Raw genomic sequence first — 20259 nt, forward strand, 5'->3', positions numbered from 1 at the left:
GTCTCTTTTTGGAAAAGTGTTATTGTCTCCGGGATCTGTGCAGCCCAGCTCCGGTTTGAATCCCGGTCACGAACGTGGACTTGAAGTTTGATGCCATGAGCAACACATTATACATGAGGAGGGATCTGGACGGAAGAGGGGAGGGAGGGAGGATGGAGGGAGAGGTTTTGTTCTTGTGTGAGCAAGGGGGAAAAAACAAGAGACAACAGAAAAGAGAGCATCACTGTCATAACCTACTGATTTAATTGTTTTCAATTATTTATTTCTCCACCCTCCCATCACGTGCACGATTGTGTCATCATTGGAAAAATACAGATCAATGGCAAACACTTCAAATACACTGATTTGATCTACTCGGCTTGTTGTTAGATATTCACCTGTCACTTACATTTTATTCTTTTGTAGTATGTGTGCACTCGGTGGTGTGAGGATGCAACCTGCATGATGACACAGAGAGAGCACGAAAACAACCACAAGGTGGCAGTGAGAAACCAAGAATGGCTTTTATACAACAGCTCAAATGGGCCATTCCAGAAATACACCACCAAGCTAATTATAAACCGGAGCCATTAATGTGCAACACGTCACCATCTTACATGAACACAGGGACATGCACAAAGAGACAGCCAATCACAATCAAAGGTCACCCATGGAGTCTCCAAGCAGGAGATTTGTTATGGACTGTGCTCCCTCCTCTGGTGATGGGTCATGATCAAAGATTACATCACATGTAGTCGGTCGCTGTCCAGGCCTGGCTCCTTCGATGACTTTCAGGCATTGATCAGGGGCTAGATTGAGCTGTTGACCCCTGTAGACCCTCTGCTTCACCCCTACTTACTTGATATTTTTGACTACATATTTTCCATTTCAGCACGTGTACATGGTGTACTTATGGTGTTGGTTGGTAGTGTTTTCCAATCAATGCTATATTGCACTGTATAGTCTGTACCATCCACCACTATAATTAAAGTATTTTTGTACTAATTAGCTTTCGCTCCATATCTGTTTCATTGTAGGTAAACTGAGGACAATGTAAACATTCCTTGTATGTGCACACATACTTGGTCAGCAAAGCCAAGTCTGATCCTGTTGTGCCTTAAATTGTATATTTACATTGTTCGAGTACACACCTGCCCAGACTGTTTGTGCACTAAAGGATATGTGTCTGTTTTGACTGATTATCCCTCCTATTCATACTACATGGTCTCAAAGAATCCCTTCCTAATGTAAGTGATGACACTAAATCTACAGTCCTATTTCTGTGAACAATAAATGTTATGTTAAGCAGCAGACAGAATGAGGCTTCACCAGCCTGAGTTAGTTAAAGGTCCATTGTGTAAGATTTAGGTGAAAGGGATCTATTGGCAGAAGTTTGTGTAGAATAATCCTCATGATGTTTTTCACTAGTTCCTTCCATCTAAATTGTTTGAATTGTAGTTTTCTTTACCCAAGAAAAGGCCCTTTATATTTAAATACTTTATATTTACATCGAGGGGACCCTCTCTATGGAGGCCGCCATGTTTTTTACATTAGTCCAGACTGGAAAAACTAAACACCTTTTGAGTTTTTATGACAACTGAAGGTTTCCACAGTTTCTTTTTCATGTTTGGAAGGAGAGAGTGAGGTGAGGGGTGTTCAGCTGCAACATGACACTTCAACACTAGATGTCACTAAATTCTACACACTGTACCTTTAAGTCAAGGTAAAACTTTAAAAGTGTCAATCTTTCTATGACAACATTTCTAATTTATCCCACAGATTGGAAAGAAAACAATGTGGAAACACAAAGAGAATATTATACTGAACTGTACCAGAGTGACTAAGAACTCAGCATATAATAACAAACATAAATATGTGAGAATTTGTGTATGTAGAAATTAAAATTTCTGAGCTGACAGTATATTTTAAGGCCTTTATTATTTCAGTTTATATAATGCTTTAGAAATATGTAATGTAATGATCAAATTACCACAGAGATATCATCAAGAAAAACTATGTGACGTGAGGGTCTAGGGCCCCTGGCTGTTTCATTTGGTAATTCAACCTTTCTTTGTAAACCCCCCCCGCCCACCCTCTAAAATACAACAATAAAATCTGTGAAAAATCCAAAGAGAAAGGTTGTGATGATTGTTGTCGCCAGTAGCTGTATGAAACTGTCCACAAGGTGGTGTATAAGTCAAACCCAGAGATTGTGAATGAAAGAAAGAGAGGAGGGGGAGTCACTGAGAGAGACTATTACTTTGTGATTATTTTCTCTGTAGTCTGTGGACAAACTCTCATTTAAACATGACTAATTGTCTGAATTGCCAGTAACCGAAAATAAGCCTGTGACAGAAAAATTAAAAAAAACTCCTTGCGGGAACAAACTTCTGGTAGTGCTCTTGTTTGTCTTTGAGCCTGCAGCTGTCAGTGAATTACAAGAGCAACATACAAATCTGGCTTTAAACACAATAATAACTCTGCCTTAAGTCCTGTAACAACACAAATCATGATGTTTAAATAAAAAGAGGTAAATAAAGTTATTCATGTGGCAATTTACGAAAACAAATGGATGAATTAAACTCATGGCACAGATTAATTGCAGTGAGGATTAAGAATGAAATAGGCTAATGATGCTACTGTGTGAAAACTTTAGTTTGATCACATAGCAGGTGATGCTGTGATACCATCAGCAGTAATGTTCTGTGACAGCTCCAGGGCCATAGTCAGAATTTTAGAGGAGCTGGGGCCATGTGTCCAAATGCTCCCAAACCAAAAACAGAGCTGTATTTTAATCATATTTGTGTATGAAATAAAGTGCATGGAGCAAGTGCAAGTCTACATACACTTTTGCTACTTTAAAAACAGAAAAGATTTTACCAGGTTTTGGCTGGTTGCTTTCCACTGCCTCAAGGTTACAATGCACCAACAATGCATTTGACCAACATGCTCAGGGGCTCAGATAGTACAGCCGGGGCACTAAACAGGAAAATGAAAACGCCTTTATTCTTAAACTATCAAAGGAATTGCACCATGCTGGGTGAATATAGTACTGTTCTTGTGATGGAGTAGAAGAGGGTGGCACGGTGGGAGAGTGGCTAGTACTGTTACCTCATGCCAATGTGGTTCTGGGCTGGAACCTGTTGGTCCAAAGACATGCAGGTTAGGTTAATCAGAGAGTCTAAATTGGCCTTAGGTGTGAATGTGAGGATGCAAGGTTGTTTAACAAAATGACTGACTAATGACCTGTTCAGGGTGTACTCCACCCCTCGCCCTCAAAGGATGGATGGTTGGATGAATGGATGAATGGATGGATGGATGGATGGATAGATGGATGAATGCAAGGATGGCTGGTGAGTCAAGTACTAGCACATTGATAATAACTTTTTAGTCTGATGCACCACTGTATTTAAGAGGGTTTGAAAACAATATGATAAATAACCAGCAGCAGCTTATAGCATTCACTAACAGGCCTTTCAGCTATGAGCTATTAATCCAGGCTTTGAGAAAAATTTGTATTAGTTGCTAGCTGTAGTAGTTGTTTTAGTTGATTTGTTAAGAGAAGGACACAGACACAGTATATAGGAACACAGTCCAGGCAAATATAATGCATGAATAAATTTTTTTTGGAAAGACAGAAATTTTCCTTATTAATTTGAGGGTAACATGAACATAACTTATAAATCTGTTTTTTTTTTATAGCTCAAATAGGGTCAAGGACAAAGTGTAAACAAGCTTTAATGCTCAGGGGATGAAAACGTGTCCACAGGGAGTTTCTGGTTCAAGTACCCTCACTGCGTTTTATTACTGGGCAAACACTGTGAAGCTATGTACATGCTTATCTGCATCTAAACATATTTATGTATTCAATAAAGAGATGGAAATCAGTTTTGAAGAAAAATCAGGTTTTAATTAGACTTTAATCACTGTGTACTGATGTATTAAACATGGAGCTCAGCGTGAGAGCGACTCTGTCTGACCCCTCACATGTAAGTCTCCATTCAAGAGTCACCATTTTAATCAGAACTGGCATGAAATTTCATCTTTATCATTTTAACAGTTTTATACGTCTAGAAATAACAATTCAAAGTTAGAATCCAATTTAACAATTTTTCATGGTTTAAGTACCCGGTACCCCCTTTTTTCTCCTTAAAAGCCAATTAAAATATGCAAAAGTACAATCCTTTAATTTTCTCATAAAAATGTAAATGACTCAAAATGGCTGGTTACAATCAGAGGAATTATTCAACAATGGAAAATAAATCTTCGTGAAATTATAGAGCAATGTCATCTGAGTCTTTGTTGAAGTTACATGTGTAGATTAAATGAACAAAAGAACAACAGGGATTTTATTTGTTTCAATTTCTCCCGCTGTTATTTGTACAATTGGATGAGATGTAATGTGTGGTCATCTCAATTACACAACAGGAGGTTTATAGTGTTTGACTGAATGAGTCTGTTGTGTTTGAATGTTTCTCTTGTGGGACATGAAAACCTCCCATCACCTCTCACTGCTGCAGACACTTGAAGCTGCAGCTAAAAGTTAAGAACATTACGAGTCACTTTGCTGAATCACAGCATTTTCTTCACTTCAAGTCAAAGATTTCAAATCACTGACCGTAGAGTTTGTTCACTTATATCTTAATCAGGATATCACACCATTTGCCACTTACACCTCAACATGTACAGCGGTAAGAAAATTCATAAAAGTTCTCAATAGCTTTCATTGTCTGATTCTGTTGCAGACATTTTAAATATGATGATTGTCCATGACACAATCTGACATCCACATCAGCAGATCAACATAAAGGGTCTCTGACTTCTGTAATTATTACTGTTGAAGAGTAAATCAGCATTGGGGAAGAAACCCAAACGTCATGGTTTGGGTTTAAATACACACATTGTTAAGATTTAACACACAATTTCTTTTGGGTCAAAATAAGTACTTTGCAAAGGTTAGGGTCTTCGTCATGGCAACATTAAACTGTTTGGAAACAATCGTGGTCACTGTTGACATCCAACACACCATGTATTTATATATACTGTTTAGCACAGTCATTGTCGTGACATATTGCCATAATGCTGATCGTATTGCCAAACAGCATTTCAACATTTCATCTACTCAACAGGAATTCACTTCTTCTTACCGGTGGCAGCAGTGCACAACTCAAGCATAACTGCTTTTTTTAAGCAGAAAAGAAGAATTGATTGAATTGCAATATAATTGGGTTATTTGGCCACTTTCAATTGAATCTATCCAAACCATCACTACATGAATGAGAGTTAATGATACCAACAATGTTATGACCAAAATGTTCCCAAATCTATTTCGTACATAGTCCAGCTTCAGCTAATGGAGTCAACATTCATTCATCAAATGTATGAACTGTTTTTACTCGGCCTACTGAATGTATAGCAGCATCTGCCAAATCTGAGGCACTATATAATTATCCTCCATTGATACAGCCATTTACAGTTGTTGACATCAGGATTTAAATCATGCAACAGCCTATCAGTCATTTTATTTTGACAGTGTGTGTGAAGCCAAAGCCACAGTGAGGTCATTTCATGTGTGATGAAAACATCTGACTGGACCCCATCTCTAAACCTCACATGACCACAAAGAATTATTCCATTTTTCATTTGAAGGTCTCAATCACTGTTTTTAAAATGATTCCTAAACATGGTGTTAATCTTTTATCATTTCAGCCCAAACCAAGTTCCATTTAGCATGCATATCAACATTTACATAAACACTTAATATGTAGTAAAATGCTAGAATGCAGTTCTAACCAGATCAAAGGCATATTACTGTATTTATTGCTGTAGAGTTTTCTACAGTGTGTTATAGACCATGCAGTAACATGTACAAATCATTCACTGACTGAATTAAATATTATTAAATATCATATATAGATGCTTCATATTCGTAACAATTTAAAGACCATTTTCTGTTATGTCCTTATAAATGATAACAACTAAATTGTTTATATACTGCTTATATATTACATAAGATGCACTGAAAGTGTTAATGACAAAGGAAAAGATTAGGAATAAGTAATTATCCTTTTCCGAAAAATAATTTCAATTGTAGAGATGAAATAATTCTGAGTCACATATGGACAATTGTAGATGAAAAAAAATCAAAGTTCTTAAGTCTTTAAAAAAGGCAACAATAAATTTAGGGATATTCTATGATATATGATATTCTTGTCTGTGGGCATTTAAGCATTGTGGCCTCTCACAGTGCTAAGAACAGTGAGCCTCACTGCATTCAACGTTCCTAATTTCTATAATAGGATCATAAAATTTGGATAAAGACTTTATAGTTCAAATGGTCAAATCTCCCCTTATACTATTCATTTTTTAATCTTTATTCCTCCTCTTTTGTGATGAATGTGTGTTAATATTCATGTGGATTGTTCATTCTTTGGATTTGATGAAACAACTCCCGCAGTCTCACTTGCACAAGGCAGCAGTCATTTTTTACTATATACTGTAAACTACGTCATTCGATGATCATTAAAAAAGCACATCCCTGATTGGCTGATATTTGTATTATTGCTAATGTAAATAAACCCTTCCAGACACCACAGTGTAATAACTTGTTCATTATTGTTTTCTAATGTTTGTTATTTATCTATATGTGAATTTATTTACCAAGGACAATACAGATGAAATAGCTAAATAAGAGAAGTAAAGCAATAGAAGGTGTTGAATTGAGGCAGCACCTATCCCTAGTTAATCTTTGTAAATTCAGGCTGATGTCTCTTTGGGAACGATGCTAGATTGAAATCCTACAAGTCGAAGGTAAGCCTCTTTCTACCTCCATATAAAAAGGAACCAACTAATCTCTATTGCATCTTTTGATAAACTGACTGGAACTTTCTTCGTTGGTCCTTCAGAGACAACAGATGTGATGTACAAGAATGTAGAGTCTTCAGACTTTTACTATGAGGAGTTACTTTTTAAAAATTTTTTTTTTTAGAATATTTGGGTTTGTCTTTCAAAAGGGGGCGCTGTTGAGGCAGCAACTGACAGTTCAAAACTCCAGTGAGTGGCAGCAGTTGTTGTCTCTATACTGACATTTTCAGTGATCCCACATGAGACAGACGTCCTGTCCTGACAGCGTGACTGCTCGGTGCAGGAAGCGGCTTTTCTCTGATTTCCTCCTGTTCAGATGTTTAAGATTCTGAAAAGTTATTTACTAGAATGCGTTTATTAGTTTCAAGTAAGGAAGCCTAAAAAAAAGCTCGAGATTTATTTTTTCCCCCCCAGAAGGTCAATCATCACTTAAAGTCCCCAGCCTACATTGAAAATCTTGATGGAGGAAGTCAGCATGAAAAACAATCGACCAAAAAGTAGTTGCCCACACATAAATACACAGTCGTACCACAAAGAAGTGCCTTTGAGCAAGGTGAATATCACTAACTGCTCTACCACAGCAGTTGGTGATATAACATGACATTTAATGTAGGTGTTAATCAATGAGAAGTCTGCCCGTAAAAAAATTAATATGTGTCATTAGAAAAGACAAACTTCTTAGTGAGTTTGGTAAAAAAAAAAAAAACTCTGCATCTGGACTGTTGTCACTGTCCATCAAGACCCTGGGTGACGTTAAATTTAGACATTAAAGCTGCTGTATATAATGTGAACAACATGAATCCAGGGATATTTCTATTAAAAGTGTCTCACTATTTATTGATCTCGCCTCAGTCTACGGTTTCACTACAAAGTTCTCAGAGGTAAATGTAAAACACAGAAGCAAATAGACCACATCGATTAGAGTGCATTCATAAATTTAAACATCCACACACTTTATTATTTATTCTTTTAAACATTATTTTGCATCGTTTCCCAAATAATTTGGTTATTTTGAATTCAATGCCCCTACAGTGAAACATTTAGGTGTGAAGTTTGATAGAGTTATATTTTAGAATATGTGCACCTGTGTGCACCTATGAAGCGCTCATGTTATTCAGAGGAGACAGGTTCGTCTGGAGATGAAAGTTTTTCTATGAATTACGCCAGTTTTAAAGTTGCTGGCTGATTTTCAGCCCTCACACAGCTCCATTTCATCATTTAACACTATATCGTTAATTGTTTGAGAGAATATATACATTTTCCAAATATTTCTGTATAGATTTTGAAATACAGTGCAGACCAACCCAACCACGGTCACCTGACTGATACCTAAATGTAGTTTAAGATTTTTTTTAATGTTTTATGAAACAAAAACAAGTAGGAGATAAGACTGTGGACTTCATTTTCAAAATAATATAAATTCCCCTTTTGGGGTAAATTACTCTTTGACCTTTTTTTTTAATCACATTTACTGATTTTAATTTAGTTTTAAAATGCAGAGCTTCACTAGTAAAACTTTTGACACCAGTTTACTAAGCACACACATATCATTCCAGGTAATATCATATTCACATTCTTCTCAAATATAAAACACTGACCGTCTCATCGCTCATATAACTGAGTGAGATTGAATGAATTATTCTGAGAAGGGGAAAATGTTATAATCTTTATTCTCACACAGTATTTGGGTCATATCAACAATAGCAGATCTTTTCAAGAGCATGCTTTTAAAAACACCCCCATATGGAGCGAAAAACTGACACTTTCATTCAACAAAAGCTATTAAATATAATGTACAGGGGAGTGAAATCTTCCACCGAAGACAATGATCAAAACACAAGTTGAAAACTCGTCTTCCTTGATACGACAAAGACACTGAATTCAAACTCATGAGCTAGAACTTCTCCATGGTCCCAAATTAACTTATGACACTTGTATATATACACATAGAAAACAATGTGTTACACAGACCAGCAATGTTAGAAAGTATTGTCAGGATGTGAGAAATCAACCAAGGAAAGAAACAGAATGCCCTATGTATAGAAACTGTTAACTAATGTAGGACTGACTGTATTGCACTATAGTGATGTCTACGGTTTAAAAGGACTATAAAGTGTGTTACAACATATTCCTCGTGTCCTCCCTTTTGACGTGGTCAAGTGTCTTGTCGTGGCACTTGCTCTTTTTGTTCTGGTGCGTTTTCACGTGTTTTGCCAAGTGGTCACTCCTCATGAACCTCTTGCAGCAGTCCGGACAAACAAAGCGCTTCTCCCCCGTGTGAGTCCTCAGGTGTCTCTGCAGCTCGTCCGACCTGGTGAAACTCTTGCCGCAGAACAGCCAGTTGCACACAAACGGCCGCTCCCCAGAGTGCCACCTCAGGTGCGCCTTCAGGTGCGAGGTTTTCCCGTAAACTTTCCCGCAGCCCGGTATGTGACAGATGTGCTGCTTCTTCTTGCCGGGCTCGTCGCTGGACGTGGAGGACTGGCAGTTGGGGCACCTGCACCTCCTGCACCGCCGCGCAGTCGCCAGCGGGGACTTGGTGTGCAGGAGCGCGGCGATCTGCGTCTGGTATTGCGCAAAGTCCGTATGTCCCAGGACCAAGCCCCTCTGCAGCTGGAAGCGGTGGGGACCCAGGGAGGACGAGTGGCTGACATGGTTCCCCTGCTGCAGGCTCCACCACGGAATATCCTCCCCGGGGTTGGGGGACAACTGTCTCTGCTGCTGATGGTGGTGCATAAGGCCGGAGGGTCCCGTGACAAAACTTGGCATCGCGGGCGCAATGGGAGCAGGGGCCGCGTAGCTGACTGCGGGGACGTAGGTGGGGGGGCAGGTGGACTGCAGGGACTGCATGGAGCAAGGCAGCATCTTCACGGGGGAGAAGTCATAGGGGTATGAGGGGTCCGCCGGAGGGGTGAGGGGCAGTTCGTGGTGCGCGCTGAAGGAGCTCTGGATGTGCGCGGACAGCTGGGGCTTGGAAGATAGTCCGAAAGTGGAGTTGCCCGCCAGGCTGCTCTGGGGGTTCCCCTCGCTAGTCCACGGGTGAAACAATCGCGAGGGGGAGCCCAGAGTGGGGTCGTAGGGGACCTGGAGGAAATCTGTTGGGTTGGATCCGTGGTGGTGCCCGATCCGGTTACAAGTGGCGGCCAGGAGAGCCAGCGGAGAGTGCTTACAGTTCTCTGGAGAAGAGTTCGGAGTGCGATCCTGGATAAAGGACACACGTATATTTTTTTATAATACAATCATTAATCGAGACATTTAATGAGGTAAAGCACTCATAGTCTTTTTTTTTATTATTCTTCAATGCTGGGATGGTTTGCCTGAACAGTTTGAATTTCATGCGCACTAAATCGATCCTGCAGCCTGAACCGTTTGGATGTGACATAAAAGTTGACGCAGGAATCATTAACACGCACACTATTAGTGTTGGCAATTAAATTATATGACACTGAGCTATCAAAAGTCTGCAGTGTAGCCCTGTGCGTGAGACGCGTAATGCAAATCATCGCGGTTGAGCGAGTTTTTACAAGTTTATTAAAAGTCGTGAAAAAGTAGAAAGTGGAGAAAGTGGCGCACCGACCTGCAGAAAAGCCTGGAGTGTTTCATTCCGCAGCACCGCCACTGCCGCCATGGTTGGAAAAACGTCCTCCTGCCTCTGGACGGAATAAACCAAATAAAAATAAAAAATAATAAAAAAAGTTGTAATTCAGATAAATGTGAGCATTCGTGATGGAAGAGCTCGTGGAGCGGTGCCTGCCTCCTCCTCGGTGGCTCCTCTCTCCCGGATCTCCTCGGTGTATCTGAAGACTGAGGGATCACTTCTTAGGCTTTGATAAGGACTTTGGTGGGCCGCCAGCCAGTCAGAAATAAGATTTATTACTTTGAAGTTTGCCGCTGCCCAATCATCAAAGAATGGCGGCTCTTTGAGAGGGGAAAGCAAATCCTTTGAATCCACAAAGCTCCAATGGTGTGTTTGTTGGTCTGGATAAAGGGGCTGATTATTAGGGGGGATGGGCAGGGAGGAGATAAAGGCGGGACAATTAATGAAGTAATCACTATGTGGGAAATGTATATACACAAATAATTGGATTTTCTTGATCAAAGACCCCTCATGCCGCCTGGAGACCCCGGTATTGGATGCTGTAAGTCATCTGATCCTCTTTTTGTAATTAAGGATTTGTAGCAGAACCCTATGTGACAATATGACATTGTTATCTCTGGAGATCTCATAGAGCGGTTGCCTCACTCTCTTGATGGAGAGAGAGAGACCAAAATCAAGTGACTCAACACAAAGTTCTCATTTCTAATTTGAATTAAAACCTTGTCTTTGTTGTGCCTTTGAACCGCAACACAGCATTAAACACTTAATTATGCCCCCACTGACTTATTTCAACACTTCTCTCTCCTTCTCACATTTCAATCAGATGTTTTATCACAACTTATTCCTAATTGAGATTTCTCTTTCTCTCGCCCCCTTTGTCAAGCAATACAATCTTAACTCTCAAGCTAATTCAGGAGAATGTTCGTTAACGTCTCACACAAAGGAAACCTCTGTTTTGAAACCAGGTGACAACACCAACACTTGAAAAAGTGACAGCTCTGTTATATTTCTATATAAACATCACATGTCAATATGTCTGAGGAGGAAGTACACGTTAAAAATCCCATCAAAGAGTCCATATCAAACGGATTGTAATTTAAAGAAACTTTAAAACAAAGGCTAAACCGACATATCAAATTTCCCCTTTTTTGTTTAATGAAGGCAGAAGTATGCAGTTTTCACAAGATAATATCCAAACTTTGGTGGGAGAGCAGTTGAAATGGAAGTTGTAGTTTTCTATATCAACCCTCTGATCTTTATCTGGCTTCCCTGCAGAAACAATCACTGTCCTCTCAACTAGTTTGGAGCGGCAGATTTTGAATTAGATCTGTTCCTTTGAAGGGATTAATGTTCCCAGTCCTCTCCCACGGCTTTATACACAGTCATGAGGGAAAGGAGGAGTCCTGCTGGGCTGCACTGGAGCCATGTTAAACTACAAAACTGGCTACAGGAGTGGTGTAGTCACCATAATAAAATAAAAAAACAGTGGAGATTAACCTTGTTTACATCAACTTATGGCAGCTGTTGGTGAATAAGCGCATATAGTTAAGTTTATAGAAAATGTGCAGGAAAAGAAAAGATTATTGCTTTGAATTCTGAGCCAAATTTACACAAGAGAGTGTTTGTACATTTGTTGGCTCTTTTACACCTTTACTGAAAATCCTCCTGCAGAGGTCAAGTTATAAAAGTACAAAACCTCTGAATGTGTAGATGGACGTTTTTTTATGATCAATAAACATTGGCACAACTTTGGAACAAGGCTCATATACAAAAATTATAAATACGGCTTTACAAATCGTTAACTGATCCATAACGCAGCATCAACATATTTATTTACCATTATTAAAGCCATTTACGACTAGTTGTGAATTGTACATTAGTGATGTACATACATGTATTTACTTAGGTTATCTGGGTGTTCAATGATTTTGACATAGAGATGAAAAAAGGCAAACAGATTTAGGTTTTGAGTTGACAAGTTGTGAGAAAAATCCTTGTCTGGTGTCTGTCATTTATGAAAATCGAGGTATGACTGTTGGTGAATACTCACAGTTTCTCAGTTTCTATCAGTATATTAAATCAGAAATATGTTGATAAGTTATTAATAACGGGTTTTTACACACATTCACTGTATATTTCAAAACAGTATCAAGCAGAAGGAGGATAAACATCAGTAAAAATTATTTTTCACACCCTGGTGACCCAAAAGTCATTCTTATTCATTGCTAATAAAGTATTAGCAAATGATTTATTAACCATGAATAAATAAACGTATTAGCTCCAAGCTGTCAAGTCTTTGTAACGGGCATCTTACCAGAAATAGTTGATTACTTCATGACTTCAGGTAAACAGATGAAAATCATAATAAAATGATCAAACGTAAACTCAGGTGAGCAGAATGGACTAAGTTACAATACATTTGTATCAGTGCAGCAAAGAGCTGTTATTTAATATTTGTTAAATGGACAGTCCACCCAAAAAATAAAAAAACAGACTTTTTTATGTTTCTAAAAAGCAGGGATGTGGACATTAAACTTGAGTATATTAACTCTGCCACCCTAAGGTGGATTTTCACTTAAATCAGCTTTACAAATGAGCTGTCATGCAATGCAAGGAAAAATTCAGCCATATATGACAACTGCATCAATGTTATGAGCCATCAGCTTAAATTATCAGTATCTTCCTTTGAGATACTCGGTTCAGCCCCAAATGCAAGTTCTTACATTATGATGCATCTCAATGGGACTCCATCTAAGGGAGGATTCTGCCTGAGCACGACTTTGATATAGTTTGTAAGAAATTCATGACTGTGTGCGTTGACACAATGTCCAGTCCCTGAGGTAATTTACTTGCTCCAAACCTTCACCGTCTAATAGCCATGACTCAAGTTTTACAGGTCACCTCAGCAGTGGTTTGGCTAAAAGAAATTTTTCCTATGGCATTTGATGGGAAAATTTACTTGAAGGAAACCCTTCTGCAATAGTTTTCTGTCTGGATACTCAAAGGTTTGAACACGGTATCAGTCAATACCATCCGTGTACTTCATAAAGTACTTAAAAGCATAAAGCAGAGAGTCGATCAACAGAAATGCTGTTGAGAGGTGCAGACATGTACAGAGCTGCAGCAGGGATTAGCAGAATATCTTAAAAGAAGATAAAGTCTTTCAGTGGATACAGGACACACAACTGTCAACAGTTGTTGTAATGAAAGCAGGCATTTTTAGAATCTACAAACAATGACAATCAAAGAAAACAATGAGGTGAATAAGTGCATCAAATCGCATTTCTATATTGTTTAGAAATGTGAATTTCTGAGTTTAAAACAAAGAGCTGATCAAAGAATCATCTCAAGACAATCACCTTGAAAGTGCGAGTGTGGATGTACTTATGTATTACTGTATATTCTTCTACATACTTTTCAAAGTTTTGCATAAAATATTAAAAAGACCATTAATTTCAAGGAAGATAATCAAAGTCAATGGTTTGAATACATTTATTTGACTCATATAAAACAGGAATTTTCTATAAATAAATAAAAATATACAATAAATGTCAAGTGTATTGTTGACATGGAGTTTGTTTTGGTCCAGTTCAGTGATGAAGATATAATTCTGCAGAGGAGACAGAAAAACAACCAGAACATCATTCATTATCATTCTGCAATTTTCAGGTTAAATCATTTAATGTGCAACTTATGGAATTGACCATGAATGGATATGATAGAATGGAGCTGCATGTGATTTTGACATCTTGAGTGAACTGACAGTTCAGCTCTGTGGATTTGACAGAGTCGAGGGGCAACTCCACAACATGAACCTCTTTTTAACTTTCCCTATTCTCTGGACAGTTGGAGCGAAAACAGGTTCCACATCTGTCTCATACGAGAGATATCAGAGACTTGGGATGAGGGTGGGTAAAGGAGAGGGTGAGAGTGGGGGGGGGTGGGGGCTGCATGTGTGAGAAGGAGAGTGAGGGAGAGAGGGGAGAGAGAGAGAGAGAGAGACGCTCGGGGCTACTGGGTACTTGAGCCGCTATAATGGTGTCTCGTATGAGAAAACATCTGTGAATTTCCTCAGTGATCTACAACAAAGTATAACTCAGAGCAGTCACTCAGCAGACCTTTGAAGTTGCTGTCTGACAGAAAGCTGCCATTGTTCGCAGCCCCCAACACACAGAAACTCCAACTTTGGTCTCACTAATTTTCCCTGCAATGCGATACAACTCTTTTCTGTCTCTCCTCCGAGTCTATGAGGCTGGGGACCTCTACATATTCAAGAGCAAAGAGCAAAGCCTTGGCAATGCACAGGGTTGGCCTAGGGTCACGTAAGGCAGGACAGGTCATTTTACCTTCTCCTGGCCCACCCTGCATGTGTTAATCCAGCCCTAAAGAGGGGATCTCCTCCCCCTCTATGATGATGTACAGCTGGGGTCACAGCCTGCAGCGCTCTCCCAGGAAAAATTACAATAAAAAGACATCAGTTATTACACTGCGATGCCAGGGACAGGAGATCCTTAAATATTCAAGTGTTTTAAGGAGAACTCGTTGATGTTTTTGAAAAGATATGATAAAATCTTATGACAGTTTTTCACTATGGTGACGACTTTCCATGTGATGTTGCTACAGAGCACTTGAGCAAGGCAAGTGTAGAAGACAGAAAATGTGTCACACTTTAACAGGACAGATTGTTGCTTCAAAACATAACATTGAAACAAGAAGGACAGCAACATTTGCGAACATTTATTTAGTTTCATCAATCGGTTCAACCTGATCACTCTGTTTTAACAGTACAATAAGATTTCTTGCTGCACAAGGTTAAATAATCTAAAGCCATTTTCAGACATGACCTGCGGGTAAAGTCCGGAGAATTTGGTCCGTTCTTTATCCGCAGTTTGCTTTTGACACATGCACATCGCAGTGGGAGGTTCTCTGCACAGGCGCATTCAAGACTGCGACAAATTGTTCACATTATTCAGGCTAGAGGTGGTGCAGCTGTGAGCGGCAAGCAGAGGCTGGAAGTAACGTGGAAGTAACGTTTTAATTCTGCTGCGGAGATCATGTGATTTTCTTGACAACACACAGACATTGGTGTCGGTCTGCAGGAAAGTACGGAGGTAGTTGCAAATGTTTAACTTAGTTGTCTGACTCTACTGTTGATGAATATCTTAACAGACCTGTGAAGAAATACTGCAATTATACAGTAAAATGACTACGGGGGTCTCCATTCACAATGAAGAAAATAAGAGAAATATAGGAGCCTTTGGACAGGTTTTTAGTGAAGTTTTACCACACATCTTTTTATCCTGACCTCAATAAAAAGATTGTTTGGTTGAACACCAGGTGATACGTCCCTGCACCTCCTGGCAGTGGCAAAAAAGACAAGCTTTCCGTTATGCATTCCAAACTGAAACAAGGCCGCGGTAATTCTCACACTGTTAACCGTCCAGCATTTATTCAGTGGCAGCTGGTCCCACCATCTGGGAAAGCAGTGCCGGGGCAAAACAAAACAGGTTACACCTTTGGCCATGCCAAGTCTGCTGGTGCCCCAGTCCGTCTACAAACTGAGAGAGGCTAATCACAATTTCACGCTCTGATTTGTCAAATCCCACTCCAGCACCGGAGGCACTGAGAAAACTTTTAAGTCAATAAATTTCATGGTGTACAGGATAACAGCTTTTCCATACGGTTCCTCTTGTTCTATTTGAGCCTTCTCTTTATCCCTCTTTACAGTGGCAGCCTCTTCTGCAAATGAAAAGGGAAGCTGTCGTTTTGACCAAAACATCTGGTCAACTCCAAGATTAGCAGCCCTCATGCATGCATTTTACATTCATGCAAATGTAAGACAACAAAACAGTGCATAGAGAGCCCTCAACAAACTGCAGGTGTGAGGAAGCTGAAACAAAAGCCACTGTAACCCTAATGGCACCCCCTTGTCATTAACAGACCTTTGATGTATCTACTCAACAGACTCTTTTATCTCCTTCTTCCTCTTTGCCTCTCACTCTCTCCTTCTCCACAGGCTCGACCAGTTTCTTTATTAATGCCGTCTTTAGGGAATGTTCTTTTTCTCAGAGCCCTCGACGCACTTCTGACATCTGGTCGACGCTCATGTTATGCCACTTTCTTTGGCGCCAATCATTAGCCAGCAAAGAGCGTCACAATGCTGAGTATGTAGCTATTTAAGGCGTTTGTTCATCCTCTGTCCTTGAAGTTCAGGGGAACAAAAACTATTAAGGAAGAAGATGCGACATTAATTCTTTAGTTATGCAAAATGCTGTTCTATGCAACCATAATGTAGTGTGCTGTATTCTACTGTGGGGGAAATCTGACACATCTGGATATCAAGAGCACATAAACTGCATTAAAACAGTATTTGAAAAGGCTGCACATGAAATACAGGTATTCAAACTCTCCCTTTGAACTCAAAGGATACAGAAGCAGGACAATGTTGGCCTAATCGTGTGCTCCCTTTGAAGTGAGACAACACTATTAGGTGAAAAGGTAAGTATACTTCTTTAGAAAATAAAAGCTTTTCATCATTTGTTAAGGCTGCAGCTTGAGCGATTTTCATAAAGGTGATTTAAAACTTTTGGAAAACAGTGTTTGTGGCTGCCTTGGATGTAGCTCTAATGAAAGTGCAGCACATGCAGCAAATAGCCAAAATGGCAAAAATAACACCAGCAGCAACGGCACCCACATTAAAGGAGCCCCTCTCTAGCACGCCAGATGTTGTCAGATTTAATGAGGAAAAACAAGAGGGAGTTGGATTTATGAAGCCGTATTAAAGAAAACACAGGTGTTGGGCCTCGAAGACGGACTTGATGCAATGTTAAGGCGACCAGCAGTCCAAGCAGATGCAGACGCATCAGTTCATTAGGTCAGAACATGTTTCACGAGAGTGACAACAGCATTTCATAACATTTTTCCTTCTTCAACGCATAATCAGCTAACCAAGGCAATTACATACACACCTCCGCTCACCTCCTCTCATATGCTAAAGCAGGCAATCAGCCAGGGAGTTAATTTGGCAGAGAAAAACAGGGGAAGAAACACCCACTCTGGCACCATTTGTCACCACAGTCCAACCTTGTTATTCAAACGAGTGAGCCTATTTGAAATTCCTCTCTGTGGTAAAACAGGGCCAAAATAATCAGGGGAGCATGATCACACTTAATTGATTCAGTGTACTTTTAAGATGCACTACAGGGTGCTGGGGTGACCTATTTCAGACTGCTCTTCAGAGGAACCAACTATCCCAGCAAGGGAGTAATGCACAACGAGGATTTTAATTATTGTAGGATCTGTGGCTACGACCGGAGGTGAAATGCTTATGAACTAACTGTGACACCACATTATAACACTGCCAGTGGTCCAGACTATTACTTCTGAGTTTTCTTTAGGGTTACATATGGCAAATTGAAAAGACTAGTGATATATTATTGATGCAGCTTAATTTGGTGAGCCATTTTTTTTATTATTATCATGGAATCAGCTTTTTGAATAATGATGGTTGATGTGTGTTACATCTTTTCATCATCTTATACTAGCAGTGGTGGAATGAAAGGTACATTTACTCAAGCATTGTCCATATGTCCAAATACAGGTCACTTTACTAGAGTATCTGCATTGTATGCTACTTAAAGACTTTTATTTATTTTCTATAGATATCTATTTTTCATGCATAGTCACTTTGTTTCTTTGCCAATTCATTTTTAAGTATCAATTTTTATATTGTAATGGGGTATACAACCTAAAAGTATACTGTATGAGTTCAAGGTTAATTTTGCACTAATAATAACGATACTCAAGTAGGATAATCAGTAGATAATCAGTTTAACAATGACAAGAGCCCTTTTTGTCTTTATACTCTCATACTTACATACTTTATTTACATTTTGAATGTAGAACCTTTACTTGCAATAAAGTAATTTGGTGTATTTCTACTTTTACTTAAGTTTGAAATTTAATTCACCACTGTGGATGAAGCACTACAAGCATTGTGGTCATTAAATACAACAAACAGCATAGCTATGGTTGGAAAATAACAGGTGTTTTCAAGTGATAAAACGTCTGGTTTTAAACCATCTATCATGTTAAATTTCACTTTTTTAATTATGGATGGCCGCTGATGTTTTAGTTGATGAGTCAGTAGTCAGCATCTCAACCTGCATCTGACCTCCCCAGCAACGAGCAGTGGGATTTGACGAACACTTTGGGCCTCTTTCAACCAACCAGGATTCTCATGAACCTGAACCTAAGTGAAGCCGGTCTCACTGTCTAGGCAGAGCTCTAATGTTTTCCCTGCTGAGTATAAGGAGGATGAGATCCTCAGTCATACCACCCTACTCTTCCTATTAAGATCAAAATCTCTTCTCAGGCCCTCGGGTGTCAACAAAGGGAGATGCAGTAAATGATATGCAAATTGAAAAGAAAAAAACCCCTCTACAAATCAACTCGCCAGCCCTGCATTTCCGACACTTCACATCTTTAAAGAAAATTCCTGTATTTAGGGTGAAATTCAAAGTGAGGTCTGGCTCTGCTACTGTGAGGCTATGTGTGGTGATTCCAGCACTCAGACAGCACAAAGCCCCTCAAACTACAGGCAGCTCGCTGTGGGAGCTCTCGTCACGAGTTTCATGTTTCAGAAAGGATCTGTCTCTGGATCCGGCAACAAACATAATGCTCAAAAATAGGTAAATGTGTCCATGTCAGGAAAACACCACAGAGTTAGAAACACACTGTAAGATGAAGGGGGAGGGCTCTTTGTTGTAAATGTAAAGTAGAATTTAAATGATGGATCAATAACTAAATGTTATAAAGGAACTTATAAATTATAATTCAAATCATAAAATAATTTATGTGTGGGATCATAAAACATCTACTGGTTAAAGCTAAAAATGTAAAGCATTTAAATTGAACACCATGGCTGTACATTAAAGACATCATTTTTGTATAATTTATTTAATATTTTAAATGTTTCTTAGAGTTAAGACTGAGTCAATAAAATAAATAACTGATACACTACAGGATACTTTTATCAAAAAGTCACCACCCCTCCTCTGCACTACATGATGCTGTTACATGTACCGTCATTAATTTATTTATTGATGCAACATCTATAACATTTCAAAGCCATTTATGAGCCAGCAACTAGTTTCTTATTGAGTGAAGGATTCAACACTAGTTAAAGATGACACAATAATAATATTGTAAATTTTTGCATATTGAGATGTACGATAGCAGCAAGTCAAGTACAAGACCACAAAAAGACTAATATCAACAGAGGAACTGTCATGTCAATTCACAGAAATGCCACAATCCTTTAAAAAGTGTTAGTATAAAGTAACTGATGAGTAACTTGTTCCATGTGTGCACTTTCTGAACACTTAAGATTCACAGCTGAGGCCACTGCCTGCGCTGGTCGCTTATTTTGCACTGCTGCTACTGGCTCCTCACACGACAGCACATCCAACACAGAGGATGTTCTTTGGAGTGTCTGTCTACATGTCTGCTGCATCTGTCTTACCGGTTGACATGGTTGTAAGGCTCAGCTTTGACTGACGAGAGGCCCAGTAGAAAGGGCGGGAGAGGGGGCGGGTGCGTAGTCTTCCTCAGGGATCGACTCCACTGTTGACAGTAATTTGTAGTACTCATCTTCTCCATCCAGCACTTTGATTTGACTGTGATGTGAAAGAAGAAAAAGAAAGTGGTCAGAAGTTGCTGCAATGCAAGCTGAGTTTTCATGATGGGATAAAACAGACATGTGGAAATAAAAACAATATTTGCAGATGCGGGGAAGAAGCATTCAGGCGTCCTCTTCT

General features: G+C 39.3%; 2 protein-coding genes across 12 annotated transcripts in view; both read right to left on the reverse strand.

The window, feature by feature from the left end:
- Window positions 1-8496: 8496 nt before the first annotated feature.
- sp5a (Sp5 transcription factor a) lies at window positions 8497-10656 on the reverse strand. Its single transcript, XM_020089687.2, has 2 exons — window positions 10421-10656; window positions 8497-10044 (listed from the first exon to the last, which is right to left on the reverse strand). The coding sequence occupies exons 1-2, from the start codon at window positions 10469-10471 to the stop codon at window positions 8962-8964; spliced, it is 1134 nt and encodes a 377-aa protein (XP_019945246.1). The 5' UTR covers window positions 10472-10656; the 3' UTR covers window positions 8497-8961.
- A 3262-nt stretch (window positions 10657-13918) lies between these two features.
- myo3b (myosin IIIB) overlaps window positions 13919-20259 on the reverse strand; it is a 61650-nt gene continuing 55309 nt past the window's right edge. For 10 of the 11 annotated variants that reach the window (XM_069533030.1, XM_069533029.1, XM_069533033.1 and 7 more), the window contains one exon: window positions 15164-20118. In XM_069533030.1, coding sequence (XP_069389131.1) covers window positions 19986-20118 — 133 coding nt within the window. In that variant the 3' untranslated portion in view covers window positions 15164-19985. Of the gene's footprint in view, window positions 14052-15163; window positions 20119-20259 lie in introns of those variants that run through there. The other variant, XM_069533025.1, reaches the window with a different exon arrangement.

Source organism: Paralichthys olivaceus, chromosome 10 (assembly GCF_024713975.1).
Source record: "Paralichthys olivaceus isolate ysfri-2021 chromosome 10, ASM2471397v2, whole genome shotgun sequence".
Taxonomy (NCBI): Eukaryota; Metazoa; Chordata; class Actinopteri; order Pleuronectiformes; family Paralichthyidae; genus Paralichthys; species Paralichthys olivaceus.